The sequence below is a fragment of the Mustela lutreola genome, chromosome 4, assembly GCF_030435805.1.
Source record: "Mustela lutreola isolate mMusLut2 chromosome 4, mMusLut2.pri, whole genome shotgun sequence".
Taxonomy (NCBI): Eukaryota; Metazoa; Chordata; class Mammalia; order Carnivora; family Mustelidae; genus Mustela; species Mustela lutreola.
This window is the reverse complement of record NC_081293.1, coordinates 183,562,127-183,578,534: the sequence shown is the minus strand read 5'-3', so window position 1 is coordinate 183,578,534 and position 16,408 is coordinate 183,562,127. Positions and strand designations below refer to the sequence as shown.

The window sequence follows — 16,408 nt, the reverse complement described above, 5'->3', positions numbered from 1 at the left end:
CTACATTATATATTAACTATAACAAAAAAGTGCTACTCTGTCAAACTGTGATTGATACCTCAACAAAATGTATTTTGTTGGTAAAGTTTATCATGATGTAACTATTCAGAAATAATTTGTGTAAAAAAAAAAAAAATCCAAATGCATATCTGATCTAGACCAAAGAAAGGAAATATTATCACTTGAATCTCACCATTAACATATTTCCTGTGTGCTTCCAAAATTGAAAGTCTATAAAATAATTATTAGAGTGAAACCATCCATTCCTCTTGACGGTTTCCAGAAAAAGGTAAAAAGCAGCAACTACTTCAGTGAGTGGGGGACAAGTTACTAGGCCTGTCATTTTCAGGGTCTCTATTTTGGTGAAAGTATTTCAGAATCTACTTAGGTAAAAGGAACCTCTTCATTTCAGTATGTTTTGTTCACTTAGAACCAGAAGTAGCAAAACTGATTAGATAAACTCAGCATCAAAAGCTTACGTTAAGGGGTAAGTTTCACACAATGTCTCGTTAGGCTAAGAATAAAGCAGGCAAGATAATACCACAGACCTCATTTTTCTAAAACGTCATTCTCTGGGACACTTTTCTGATTTCTTACCCAGAAAGAGAATATGATAAGGAAAAGCATTAAACAAAGAAGTCAAGGGGACAGCAGAGTTAAGGGGTAGAGAACAAACTGGAGGTCCGTCCCTATATTCACCTCTGACCCCCTGTGAGATTTCTTAGTGAAGAAACTGAAGGACTTAGGAGAAAAGTACAAAAAGAAACTTGCAAGGCTGCCAGATCTGGGACCCTGTACAATGATTTTATGGGAGGACAGTAAAAATGACGGCTTAGAATATACAAAACAGCGCAACAGGAATGTGCTGTGTGGTTTCTTGAACAGGGTGGTTCTGAGTTTTCAGTACAGAAAACTTTTACACAGCAACGAATGCACTGTCCACTAAATAAAAATGATGAGAAGGACAATTTTTAATAAATGACATATACACAAGCATCTGCAGGATTTCAGGAAGACAGAATACAAGTTTTACCAGACATAGGGAGAAAGTAGCAAAAGGAAAAAAAAACTCCTTTCCCACAGAAAAGATCTCAGCTCCCTGAGACGGCGCAAGAAAACAAGGACAGCACTTAAATGCATGACCAAAGCCAACTTATGCTAAGTTTCTTCTGAACTCGAGTTTGGGGACTCAGGAGCGGAAGTCGAGGAGTCATGGCATCTGAGCAGAAGCACAGGCAGAGAAGAAGTGCTGGGTCAAAGGTTATGCGATGGCTCCCTACTGGGTGCGGGAAAGGCTGCGGTCATCTATGTCCTACGTGCAAGAGCTCCCACTCCTCTCCATCCTCGCCAGTCATCGCTGTTTGGGGGCTTCTCAGATTTTGCAGCCCGTGCAGCTACCAAGGGAGTGGCTTCAAGCAAGGATTTGATGTTACTTTTTTGTTTCCTCAGGACCTCGCACAGAATCAGACTCCAATAAATAATCGGTGATTAAAACGGAACAGAGGAACCTGGATCTGAACCTAATTTGTTGTGGTTTTCACTTTAAATGTTAAATCCAGTGCTTTAATTCCATTCTCCTACACTAACTCTCCCACCAGGCTACATGGTCTTGTAAGTAATAATGTGCTAAATCATATCCACTTTGAGCTAGCATGGGAGTAACATGAGGGGCATTCCAAAGGATGGAAAATATATGTCTACATGTTTTATTTAAATAATCCCATAAAAATAAGAGTGATTATTTCTAAACAAAAGTCCACATTGAACTTAGAGAAGGGAAAACTTGCACTGTTAAGTGTTCAGTATACATTTGTCGATCATGAATAAATGAACGGCTACAGGAGAAATTGAGAAAATTTTCAAGAAGAGTAAAACTGAAATGCACCAGTACGACAATGCACACTGACTCTCCTCATTATGAAAACTAGACTTCCAAACTTTAGAAGAAATAATATATCTAATCACCAACAAATGCTGAAGTATAAAAACTAAAACTAAACAACAACAACAACAACTGTAAGATCTTAATCATTTGACATTTTATAAGCCAATAGTGAGGTTTCAGCTAAGACTTTATAATGGGTTTTTTTATAATGAGAAGCAAGGTTACAATTTACACCAAAGGCTAATCTAAAGTCTATAATGATCACTTGCTTAGAAAGGAATTAACTTACCTTGCAGACCACATAATATTCTGGTGACTTCCATTAAGAGTTACACAGAGAATGAATATACACTGTATCATGCAACAAAACTTTCACCCATTCTAATCAATAATAACATTCGGAATTAAAGTAGAGACCAATCAAGTGAGTAAAACTAGTGGGAGTAGCATCAAGTCTTAAAACATCTCTCTTACAAAGAAGAATAAATGCTAAAAAAATGATTGTTAAGAACTGCAATACATTAAACTCTACCCATACTTTAGCAAAAATGCATTTTCTTAACTGTGAAATAAGGGTAACTTTTCTTCCTCAATCTCCTAACTTCACATTTACAAAGGGGAAAAAAAAAGTTTACAGAGAAAAAAATCTCCTGAAAAGTGGGGACTGACGTCAGTCACAGCTAAGAAACTACCGAAGGTCTCCTTCCGTGCTTTGGAATGAACGTAAGCATAAGGATTACATTAATCCATGCCATGGTGTGATTTAGCAGTAAATTATGGCATTAAATCTAGGTTAGAAGATGCCTATAATGATTAAGGTATTTTCCCATTTTCCTAACAATTAGCAACTCTAACTAAGTAGAAATCAATTTAATTAAAGATGAGAGTGAATAGTAAACCAATTACCAAAGTCAGGTATAATAAATATGAGCACTGTTACTTAATCCAGAAATTCTAGATGTTGTAATTTATGTATTTATATAGAAAATCAACTAAATTTAAAGAGGAACTGTCTTAATTCTCTTAATTCCATGATTTCCTAAATTACATGATTTACGTTTGCAAACGTTTGCTAAAACGCATTTTTCAGAAGATTAATAATACTTCTTTAAAAATCTCTTGTTATTACATGAAAGGATTTTTGCTGTTGTTCTTTAATTTGCCTATTTGTGTTTCTGCATTTAAAACTAATTGGGTGAAGTATTCCAGAAGAACTTCTAAACCTGGTTGCTTAGGTTTAGATCTCTTAGCTAAACAAGAGATCTAAATTGAACGAGTTCTAATGATTTCAATTCAGAAAGTCTTGATTAATGAGCAGGTAGGATAATGATAGTCCCAGTAATAAACTGCTTGTGTTTTAGAAAAATATATGCCATATTTATCTGGCCAACTCAGCAGTACTTCCTTAACTGTTATTTCAAATGCCTCAAATATTATAGAAGTTACCTGAGAAAGTTAATGTGATCATCAGAAGCACCTGACTTATAATGAACCCAAGAGCTTCTGGTCCATATTACATGAAAAAAGGAAAAATATATACTGGCTCATTGCAGAGAAAACATACACAACTAATATTATATGGGATTTCTACATTCAAAGAGTACCCTTTTTTTTTTTTATTGTAGTCAGTAATGCTTAACATATAATTCACCATCTTAATCATTTTTAGGTATAAGGTACAGTAATGCTAATATATGCACACTGTGGTATAACCAGGTCTCTAGAAATTTTTCATCTTGCAAACCAAAACTTTAGATGAAAAATAACTCCCTTCCTCTCTTCCCAAAAAGTTCCTTCTTAAAGGTATTTAGGGCTTAATGGTTTTTAAAATGCAATTATCACAGATTTTTATTTTTTATAGTCATAGTTCGACAATAAACCGAGCAATATAGTAAATTTCACTCTAGTCCACATCAAGTTGTCTTTAATATATAAAACCATATACATGACATCTATAATGTCTTCCAGTATTTATAAATTATATTTGTTTCAAGGCTTGCCAATCCTCAGAGGATATTGGAGCCATTAATGTAAATTAGGGAGAAAGGCCATGGGTCTGCCATTTTTTCCCGTAAAGAGCCTAAGTGTAAACATCTTGGGCTTTGTAGGCTGTATGGTTTCTCTGGCAAATATTCAACTCTGCAACATTGCAGCACAGAGCATCTAGGGACAATGCATAAATAGAGGAGTATGACTGTGTAAAAAAAAATTTAGTGAAAAAAAAGAACAGAAAAACAGGTGACAGACTAGATTCCTCCTACAGGCCATAAGTTGCCAGTCCCTGAAATAAAGAAAGCAATGGAGGGACAATGACAGAGAGAGGAAGAGGGGCAAGGACAGGGAGTAGGAAACAAAGAAAACTATTTAAAAAAGTATTTATGGCGCATTACTCCAAAAAATAAATAGGTACTTAGCAAAGTTGACATTATTTGTTTTACTGACAAATTTTGATAGTGAAGCCCTGGAAAATGGAACAAATTTTTGTTTTGTGTGTTTATTGAGGACTTGTTTCAATGCTGACTGACCTACTGGCAGCTGACCTATGTCAGCAAAAATAATGAAAATAATGACTTTCAGTAAGTACCTAGGATTTGACTTACCTTAGTAATGGGTGGAATATGACAGTAATATTTCTGGCTCCAGGTTTGCAGACAAATTTGGTTCCTCCACCTTCAATTAAGTTGTCATCAGGACCCCCTTTCAGGAAAAAGGAGATAAATTTAGTTTATTAGAACTTTTACAAAAAAATAAACCAAGGCTATGGGGATGAACGTGAGGCTATCACAAGAAGGGCTGCCATTGAAAACAGTTACCTTCAAATCTATACAATTATTTTGAATGATTGGATTCAGTTAGTCGTCCTCATTACATAAACTGCAGGGCAGCATTTTCACTCTGGAGCGAAAGGTCAGTAAAGATAAATAGTGTTTTTAAAGAAGCAGTATAGGGTAAACCCAGTTAAGCTTCTAGATCTGCATTCGTCAGTGTCTGTCTTAGACGGTGCAGCATGTGAAACTTTCCCAAAGAGGAAGCAGCATTCAAGGGTGTCGAAGGCTGTTCAAGGCTGGAGCAAAGACCACATAAACCTACCTGACCACACTTCATCAGTCTAAGCCCCAGGAATTTCAAGATACACTAAGTAACACTAAATTTTTTAAAAATCCTGCTAATGAAACGATACAGTGCTTTCTTATTACCTAGGGTTTTTTTCCCCTTCATTGAAAAGCTTCTTATAGTTTAAATATATACAAGAAGGTGATATAATTTATATATAAATATTTATTTAAGATTTTTTAAGGCTTTAAGACTTTCAAAATAAATAGATGTTTACCATAAATCTCTCACACACATTTTATACACAAAAATTAGAAAGATTAAGGTGTTCTTAAACCTATATAATTTTCAGAATCCAGCTTTTCTTAATGACCCAGAGTTGTCAATATCCTTGTTTGCTAAAAGGTGTCACTAGTGGGTTTCTTGAAGGAGTGCATCCAGTATTTTAGTCCAGCCTCTAATACTGATTCCACAGGGTTTAATGCTGATACGTACTTGATGCTACCAGAAGGCTTAAAGAGAAGGTGTTCCTACACCGACCAAGACCCATAATCTTTCCTCAAACGATCCTTAACAGGTTCATTAATTGAAACATTGAAGGCTCATGGTATGAGGAATACCCACTCAGCTCACACATACTGAGGCAAAAACAACTCATTTTGACTCTTTTTTGGGCCACAGCCGTGAAGATGCCATTGACTTAAGATAACATCCTAATTTCAGAGGTTTTAAAATGTGAAAAAATGTGTATCTTAGGATGTTGGGAGAAATGCTTTCCCTTCCCCACACACTACTCAGGTCACCTACTATGAGAATGAAAATTAACGTAATCCGTGGCCTCTATCTTTTACTCACTCCAGATGAAGTGAAGTAATCCCCTTGGTAAAACCAAGAAGACCGAGCTGAGTATGCCGGTCGCAGCAGCCTTCTTATTCCACTTTAGAGACCAGAATGCCCGCAGACGGCCAGTGCTGTCTCACAAAGTCAACAATAAAGCTCTTGCTTTGTCAGGGAAGGATGAAGTGGTCTAGTCCCTTCTGTAAGGGGGTGAGTCCATTTGTCTAATTTTGACGTTCATTTAGCAAGCTCAGTTGGCCCTCATAGTAGACCACATCTCCCAGGCTAGCTTATGTCAGTATAAAAGCTGATAACTCGCCTTCCATCTACCTTACCTGTGTTATTTAATAGTATCAGAAATCTGACAGTAAAGACAGATGCCATTTCCTGGGCCTCCTCAAAATCCGAACAATCCATGCTTAAAATATTCCATTTCTTTTTTCTAAATTCAACATTCTCTTTCCAATTACAGCTCTTTGCATGATACCAAACAAAACTAAATCTCATTTGATTTATTATCTATCTTAATGGTCTCCAAGGTATCTTGGAGACTGGCTGATAAAAACATGTGAAGCCTCAGAAATCCATACCCTGGATCATCAAGACTTCCCTGAGGCATCCGAGTCTAGACAAATCCCACTTGGATCAGTAGTTTCCACCAACTAATCACAGCATGGCTTTTCTTATGAAAAACAGAAAGTATAATGGCATATACCCCTCTTGATTCAAAATCATGAGCTATTTTTTCCCATTCGAAAAAAAAATCCATCTTGTATTACTATATTTACACCAGAGATATCAGTGTTCTGCAGTCAGTGGTTTTGCAAAAGGAGAGCATCAAGACTACCACAAACACGAGTCCTTTCACAAAATCCTCTTCTAAAGGGCGCATGTGTGGTTCCAAACAAACAGAACAGTACAAATAGATCGTCTTTATCAACACTTCTAAGATCATAAAATGAAGTCAGTACTGAATTACCAAGGAAACATGTGTGTATGTGTAGAAAATAAACAGGTTATATTCTGCACTCCAGGCACAACATAAATTACTTTCTATGAGGGGCACCTGGGTGGCTCAGTGGGGTAAAGCCTCTGCCTTTGGCTCAGGTCATGATCCCAGGGTCCTGGGATGGAGCCCCACATCAGGCTCTCTGCTCAGCCGGGAGCCTGCTTCCCTTCCTCTCTCTCTGCCTGCCTCTCTGCCTACTTGTGACTTCTGTCTGTCAAACAAACAAAATCTTTAAAACAAACAAAAACTTTCTATGAAATAAATCTACACAACAATAAAGTGCGTTCATGTATGGAATACAAGCATTTCTTTTAGGGACAAATATGAGTTAGACTACATGATCTCCAACGCTTACTAAAAATTTGTAGGTGCTATGATTTTTGATACTTAATAGTTACATACAGACCTGATAAACCCAGCTGCAGTCAAACTGGGTAGATTCGTGCATACCAAATGCACTGACGGTGCGCACGCCGCCATGTCCTGCTCTACACCCGGCTTCCATCAGGAGGGCCCTGTCCCTTCCTACCATTTCTTTAGGCAGCAGGGCTAGCCTTCAACTGTTGAGTGGCCCTCTCCCAACGTCCACAATTCTGTTAGCATTGACTTTATATAAAATAACCTAAACACGGGTCACTTGTATTGTCACTTGCTTTCTAATTGCTTAGGTAACATTATCCTGCCTGGGATGGAACTTTCTGGAAAGTATACATTTGCTGAATGCAGGAAGACATGGAGACCTACCTGCATAGAATGTCATTGGAGTTAGATGAGAAAATATACATGCAAGTTGTTTGGGAACTGTCGAAGACTTAACAAACATAAGCAATTCTCTCTGCACCCCCAGAGCCTTACAGGTAACAGGTGTGCTTAATAAACACTTGTTGATGACAATCATATAGGGAACGTAGATAACAAAAGATACGATACCAGAAATAAGGCCCATGGGCCACGAGAAAGGTCAGCAAGAGGAAGATCTGGCTGTGAAAATGAAGGATTGAGGACTAGCATCTGGCTCGAAACTAATAGTTGCATTTGTTCCCTGTTAGCACCAGAAAGATGATGATGACTGCTTTACAGAGTGGTGTTAAACTAAATAAAAAGTAAACTTTGGGCAGAAATACTTAAACCCCTCAACAGAATTCCTCCTACAGGAGCCTCATTTTATGCTTCTGGGCCCACTGCAAACCCCATCTCCCCTGCATTTGATGTGATTTCCTCTTTACTATGAGTCCGAATCCAGCTTACTCGATTACCAAAAATAGCACCAACCCAGTGAAAATGTTCTTGAAAATACACAGGTCGGAACCAAAAGTAAAGACTGTGGCCAAAGACCATATGGTCTGAGTGTCGAATCCTCTGAGAGTTCGTCCAGCATTTCAACATTCTGAGTGAGAAAACTCGCCTCTCCTCATCCGCCTTCCCGTAATCAGGTAATCTGGGACCGGCTGTCACAAGCGCTCCGAGGAAACATGTTCCACCCCGGGAAGAGCACGCAGGGGCCAGAGCATCTCCTTCGCCTTCATTCATTATGCTTACAGTCTAATCTCAGCTGTCAGCGGCTGGGTGATAGGCACCAGAGAAAATGCTGAATGATGATGGATGGTTGGGAAGAAAAGGAAACTGACAATGGTATTACAAGTAGAATATATCTTGTGCAGAAAAGAGAGGAAATGCCCCAGTCATATTTCAGTTTCAAATAATGAGGACAATGGTCTGACAGGCTCTTACAGACACCTGGCAAGAGGCACCAAGGCCACCAGTGACTGCTGGGATGACAGCATCTCCGGGCTCACAACTGAGGCCCTTCTTGGAGAATTCGCTACATGAAAGTCATCAGCTCCTCAACTTATTTCCTCCTTGATTCTTCCGAAGTGCAATTTGACGTCATTTACAATGAATACAGTCACTTTAATAAAACAGAAAAGGAAAACCACAGCCAGAGAAATGGAAACAAATGTCCTCGCTGCCAGGTCTAGGGGACAGTGGGGAAAATCGCTAAGACCGGTGTCAGACCCCAGACGGCTACTTAATACTAGAAGTGTGATAGAATTACTTAAATTTTCTGAGCCTTGGCTTTCCCATTTCTCAAATGCATACTGAAATTAACTCTTTCAAAGACCTGTGGTGGTAACATCCTCCTGGGGATTCAGCACACTGACACCTAGTATACCTCAAATAAATGCTCTACTTTTCTCGTTAGAATGACCAAGCAGTTAAGGATCTACCTGATCACATACACACACAGAAAACATTCCTGGAATGTAAACTAAAACACAAAAGATCCAATCAACAAAATGCTACTCTTGTTACTTTAGGCAGCATTGTATGAAGTCAATACCATTCTCAGCAGCAATCAGAATATGTCTGTCTTATTTGGGGGAATTTTTGCAGAGAAAGATCAGAAAATTGTTGAGAACACTTAAAGCATGACAGAAAAAAATAACCAATATGTTACAATAAATATATGGATATAATGATTATGAACTGTCTGTGCCAAGTGCTTACATGAAGACAGGGTAGAGTCTGGTGGTCAACGGGGCAGAGACACGGAGAGCCTTATCAGACATGTTTGACAGGGCTGGGATTTCAACTTGACCCTTCCACATTGTAAAGAGTCACAGTGAAGATTTTTTTTTGTTTAATAGCAAATACTCTGCTTCGTAAACACTTTCGAAGGATTATGAGAATGCATTCTGATTCCATCAGTAAATAGGGTCTTTAATTGTCTCTAAGAGCCTGCTGAATGGCCTCAAAGTTCCCTGAATTCACAGCTGTCACCTTGTTCTTTGGATTAAGTTCTTTAGCGAGTACCCATTTAAAAGCACAGATTATCATTAGGACTTAATACTGTTGCTGCTGTTACCCCCACTACCCAACCTGTGACCAGGGACTATCTATGGGCTTGGGGTTTGGCACGAGATTAGGAAGAAAAGGGAAGTATGATACCCATTCTAACCCTTGAATCACTTACTGTTATGGTTAAGTCAAGCAAATCAAGATTGGTGGTAACTTTCTACTTTTCATGGTAAGTTGCTGTTGGACCTGGGAAGGAAATCTTGGCATTAAACTCCTTCTAGGCAAGGATCACCTTGTAGACTCAACTTGCACCAAGTCTATGATTATTAACAACAATATAATTTTGTTCATGGATGTATCTCCTGGGCTTAGAATAGTTTCTGGCACACAATAAGCATTAAGTAAGTATTTGCTGAATGAATATATGAATAAACAAATGAACAAACAAAAAGCGATAATGTCTCTTTTAGATCGTGTGAATTCTAAGTACAAACCACCTAGGAACAAACAGCAGTTGTGTTTTGCATAAAGTATGCTCAGTCAGGAATGCATGTTTCAGTAAAATGCTGAAAAATTATAAGGTATTATTTGTAGAAAACAATCTCCCAAGTAGAAACAAATTAGTTATCCCCACCATTAGGGGAGTAAATGTCTTGTCTATGTTTCTCTGCTCAATTATATTTTATTCCTGTGCAGCTCTAATATTGTACTGTGTACATAATTAAGACGAGTGTCAAGTATGACACAGAGTACGCAGGGAGAAGGTCAAGGGGCAGGAAGGGGACTCACATTAATAAAACATCTACCAGGAACCTGGTACTCTGTTGGACCTGTAACATAAAACATCTCACTTAATCCTAGTAATAGCCCTGTCATATTAAAGAAATGGAGACTCATGGTCTTGGGAGAAGGAGTACAGAGTCTTGCTCAAAATCAAAATCACACATGCAGGTTCAGTATTTAAACTGTTTTTCCCAACTATATACACACTACAATGTGCTCGATATCACTCCAAGAAACTGAAAGGTTGAAAAAAATGTCTCAGGTGATGGGTGATACAGGAAAATGCTAAAACAGGAGGCAGTAAACTGATTTAATGGTGGTTTGACATATAAAATGCATTTTCCATGGTAATTGACATTCCATTTTCATGGAATCGACACTGAATACAATAGTTGGTTATCCAAATCAATGAACAAAAAGCCTCTCTGATCAAAAAAGAAAATGAAGCCTTACAACATTTTGTAGATAAAACCATCATATAAACAATGATTCTGGAGGGAAAACATTTAATGGTCTAACTGAGGCCAGAAAGCACACTTTTCTCTCTAATACTGTCCCAGCTGCAAAAACTAGAACTAACTTAACTTTTCCCCATCTGTCCTGACTGGCCAATGCAGGGTCAAACTACTGGTTAGGACTTCCGGGAGGCCCAGAAACATGCAGGTAGGAAGACGAGAAAGGGTCCAGCCCTTCAGGGAGGGAAATTTGGAGACTCTGCCTGTATCAATACCCAAAACACTGACAGAAGCCCATTTTTTTCCTGCTCCCCCCCCCCCAACTTTTTTTTTTTGCTTGGTTTTTTTTTTTTTTTTAATTTTATTTATTTATTTGACAGAGATCACAAGTAGGCAGAGAGGCAGGCAGAGAGAGAGGAGGAAGCAGGCTCCCCGAGGAGCAGAGAGCCCGATGTAGGGCTCGATCCCAGCACTCCGGGATCATGACCTGAGCCGAAGGCAGAGGCTTTAACCCACTGAGCCACCCAGGCGCCCCTGCTTGTTTCTTTTTTTTTTTTTTTAATTTTTTCAATTTATTTTCAGAAAAACAGTATTCATTATTTTTTCACCACACCCAGTGCTCCATGCAATCCGTGCCCTCTATAATACCCACCACCTGGTACCCCAACCTCCCACCACCCCTGCCACTTCAAACCCCTCAGATTGTTTTTCAGAGTCCATAGTCTCTCGTGATTCACCTCCCCTTCCAATTTACCCCAACTCCCTTCTCCTCTCTAACACCCCTTGTCCTCCATGTCATTTGTTATGCTCCACAAATAAGTGAAACCATATGATAATTGACTCTCTCTGCTTGACTTATTTCACTCAGCATAATCTCTTCCAGTCTGGTCCATGTTGCTACAAAAGTTGGGTATTCATCCTTTCTGATGGAGGCATAATACTCCATAGTGTATATGGACCACATCTTCCTTATCCATTCGTCCGTTGAAGGGCATTTTGGTTCTTTCCATAGTTTGGTGGCCGTGGCCATTGCTGCTATAAACATTGGGGTACAGATGGCCCTTCTTTTCATGACATCTGCATCCTTGGGGTAAATACCCAGGAGTACAATTGCAGGGTCATAGGGAAGCTCTATTTTTAACTTCTTGAGGAATCTCCACACTGTTGTCCAAAGAGGCTGTGCTTCCCCTTTTTAAGAAAATTCCAATAACTCTCCCTTCCTTCGTCTTTTACTGTTACATCTGATGGATTTCTTAATAATCCTTCCACACTGCTGAGGGCCCAGGGGAGATGAAATTACTGCAATTTGTAGCAGCACCATATTATTATGGAATATTCTAGAGCAGAAATATGAGTGGAGAAGAGAGACTTTGAGAGTTAGAGTTAAGGATTTACCAGCTGGTTGTAGCAGAAGAACAGGGGAAAAGGAGTCAAAGGTTCTGATAAGAAAGAGAGTCAGATGATTGACCACAGATGGGTCAAGGCTGCATAAGAAATAAAAGAGACTTGTGAAGACATGACTGATGGTAAGCAATCCGAGCTGACATGCAGAGGTTTCCCTCGGATCAGAGTATTAATGGCTGAAGAGGGAGTGAGAGAAGACTGGAAAGGAACGGAGGGACAGGCTCAGAGTTGTATCTTTCCTTGCCTTTCCTGTGGGTCCCCCCAGGAAGCCCTTCCCTGAGTTAGAAATAGGATGGGCCCAAACAGTAAGATAGAGGTTTGGTAGTAGAGAAATACAGAGCAGCAAAGTTTGGAGGTGGGGTAAGAATGAGAAAGGAAAAAAATAAAGTCCAAGGACCTCAGCTCTGAGGGGAAAAGGAGAAGCTCTTTTTGGTCCCTTTCTGGTATCGCTCATACGAATAAAGCATATTGTACAGAAAGGAGGTTCTAAATTAGAGGCTGCCTAATGACAGGTTATTGCGAGACAAACAGTCCTTGTTGTGCAGTGTAAGGAGAAGTACAGCAGATGAACACGCAGTACCTTAGGTCTGTTGGAATTTCAATGTGAGTCGCCTGCAGGCAAGCAAATACATCACCCGAGTTTTGCTTCAGATAAGATCCTCTCTCCCAGATGTTTGGCTAAAGACCATGAAATAATTACTTTCTGGTAACCTAACAGAGTTGCTTCCCCATGAAATAATTTTTATATAGAAATAGAAATAAAAATCATATTCTTTTATAGTTCAAAAACTGACTACAATCTAGTTCCCAAATAACAAGTAAATTTTTTAATAATCTATTATTCTGGGGTGGTATCCTGGCTTACAAAATGAAATAAACAAAAATCTTTACCTTCCTAAGAATAAATTCAATGATGTTTTTGGAGGATGGAATGGCAAGGAACCAAAAAAATTAAAAAACAACAAATTTTAAGGTTAATAACAGCTCATTCTACGCCATCAGTAAAATGCGCTCACCTGGAGATCTTCCATGAGCATAAGTCAAAGGCGGCTCCATTAGTAACAATACTGACTGTTTCTCTAATGGTGTCTGAAATGGCATGCTCTACAAAGAGCAAAATGTAAGATATGAGCCAATTACCAGAGGATCCACAGTCACTGCATGCATATTTTTACATGGTTGATCAATAAGGCACAAGGGAACTTGAACTGACCATTTTTGAGAAGCATTCCTATCTTAGAGCCATTATCCTCCAACTCACTTTATTTGAAGGCTACATAAGGACACTGCATTGATTCTTTCTTCTCCTTCCTCTGTTTAACCGATTCCCTAGTTTTAATTATCTTGAATCTACTAAATAGGTTTTAGTGGCAAGCCAGGTCTATCTAGCTCAAAGATTTTCATGTGTGTAAGTCCTCTTACTGGAGTCCTCTCCCTGTGTCTGATTACTTTCACTTAGCATGTTTTCAACGTTTAGCATGTTTTCGACGTTCATGTTTCATGTTTAGCATGTTTTCAACGCTCATCCATGTTGTGGCATTTATCAGTCTTTATTTCTTTTTAAGGCTCATTAGTATCCCAATGTATGAATATGCCACAGTTAGTTCATCTATTTACCAAATGATGAACGTTTCGGTATTTTCACTTTGGCTGTTACGAACAACGCTACTACGAACATCCATGTACAAGTTCTGTGTGGACATGGGTTTCCAATTCTCCTCAGTATATACCTAGAATTTGAATTGCTGGTCATATGGTAACTCTATGTTTAATATTTTGAGGAACTGGCAGACTGTTTTCCAAACAGTCTATGCCCTAATGCTCATTGTTATTTTCTTTAATAAACTAATTGTTTAGAAGAAAACCCGTTTTGGGGGGGGGGGTGGCAGGTGGGCGGTGGGGGAGGGGGAAGGGGGTATGTGATGAGCAGCAGAGAGTAGGAAAGTATGGAAAGCAGGAAGTATGAATAGTTTGTTCTCCAGAAAAACCCTTTCCCACCATCTGCCTCTGGTAAGGGTGGCCCTGTCTGTTCTGAAGGATTGTGGAGGAAGCACTACTAGTGTAACAAGTGATGGAAGGGCAGAAGCCTCTGGAAATTGGTACTACTGGGAAACGCTCTGTGCTATCTGTAGTGTTTCAACTAAGTGTCTGTGCTGGTTCATCAACCATGATTAAAACTGACAATGAAGATTCTCTCCTTGCTCAAGTTTCAGATTGCCGAAGATTTTACTGTTTGCTCAGTAGTTCTTGTTAAAATACAGCCAAGAGTGCTATGAAGGATGACAGAGTGCAGTGAAGTTCTCTAATCAGATGAGCCCATCTCAGTGCTGACCTAACACGTATGTTTGACTAGTCAGGAGTCTTCCGATGATGGCTTGCCAGCTGAGTGGTGGATTTATGGTGCAGATAAGCATATCAAGCTGAAAACAGACCGCGCCCGTCCATCTTGTTTTGCCTGTGAAATGGCCTACAATGGGAGCCCAGGCCACTGGAAATGACGGATGCACAGATATACCAGTTCATGTAGAAGAAACGATACTGTTAAATGCTGTCATTGTCTCCATGCTCAGACATGTGCTTAAATCTAAGAATGCCCAAAGGTAGACAGAAATTATTTTGGAGGGTCGAGGTGGCAGGTAGAAAGTATAATAACCTAAAATGACTATAAGAAGTAAGACAGATAAGGTCTCCTTAAAGACAAAGTTAGAGTGAGAATACAAGTTGCAAAACATGGTAGCATTTAGCTAACTGACAAAGTTAATGAGTGCTGGCATCCAAACAGAAACAGCATTACTTCATGGCTCATTGGAAGCATCTGGATGACTAAGGCACAGGTGGCTTTAAATAACTTTACCAGCAAACCCATAGTCACTCTTTAGGTTTAATCAGCAACAGTCAACTTTCCAGCCACTCTAGGCAACAAGTCTTGGAATATTCTCATAGAATTAAAATCGGTCTTCCAAGCCACCTAAGCATGAGCCATGACACGAGGACACTCAAAGTTACATCCGGCAGCGTTTGTTGTTTTGTTTTTTTTTTTCCTGTGTCTACATAAATAGATCATAACATAGGACTGTGCATGCCCTATGTTCGGCAAAAAATTGATTAAAAAAAAGAGTTTTAGTCTATCCAGACAGACTGCCCATCCCCTGCAGCTCTCTAATGTCTAATACCTTTTTTAAAAAAATCCAAACCAAACCAAAAAGCAGTGAATTTTTCTGATCTTATTTCCTCTAAATTTATCTGGCATGCTTATAACTCATACTTCTCAAAAATCTTATTCTCCATTTTATCAGTCATGATTGTTAAAAAGCCCATGACCTTCAATGGTATTGTGGTGAACACAGCGAACATCATGGGTGAACTTAAGGTTTGGCAACAAGAATGTTTATCATAGAACAGTATCTTAAACTTAAAGTCACTTAAAATGTAAAATAATAGGGAATTGATTATAAACCTACACACATCTCAATATATACATAAGTTGTACAAACATGTATGGATGGATGGAGAGATAACTGGAATATGACACAGCCACTAAAAATATATATATATATATATATATATATATATATGCTTGTGTTCCCTCTCTCGCTGTGTCTCTCTGTCAAATAAATAAATAAAATCTTAAAATATATATATATATATATAGAGAGAGAGAGAGAGATACTGCAATAAGGCAAGAAAAAGACTTAACAAGCAGGAGTCATTATGGCAAAGTTATTAATGAAAATAATATTGTTAGATAAGCCAATATTATGTGTCTCATAACCGTAATACTGAATGTCTTTGCTGATTTGATTCTTTTGTCTTTTGTCTTGAATCTTGTTCCTGGATCCTTTTTTCTATAGGTATCATGTAACATATTTATTTGCACATGTATTTGTGGGTACATATGTGTTAGTTCAGTTCATATTCCTTAGAAATTTATCTGTAACAATTCTTAGAGAATTGGTTTAAAGGTAGGTACCATCAGAATACATTAGCAATCACGTCTGCTATTGGACCTAAGAGAATTATCAAACTGGAACCCATTTCAAACTAAAGACTCACTTTAAAATGTTCTCACATGAACCAGAGGATGTTTAGTTTGGCAACGAACCTGGTTTTTCTAGCAATTTTTCCTGCTTTCAGTGTATGCCAAGGTAACCAATTTTCTTTCAGTCCCTTATAGGAGGTGCA

At 38.6% G+C, this 16,408-nt stretch overlaps 1 protein-coding gene across 1 annotated transcript in view; it reads right to left on the bottom strand.

The window, feature by feature from the left end:
- Nucleotides 1–16,408, bottom strand: part of EXOC4 (exocyst complex component 4) — a 730,059-nt gene that overhangs the window by 392,329 nt on the left and 321,322 nt on the right. Inside the window, exon 10 of the mRNA XM_059171891.1 lies at nucleotides 4,486–4,582. Coding sequence (XP_059027874.1) covers nucleotides 4,486–4,582 — 97 coding nt within the window. The remainder of the gene's footprint in view (nucleotides 1–4,485; nucleotides 4,583–16,408) is intronic.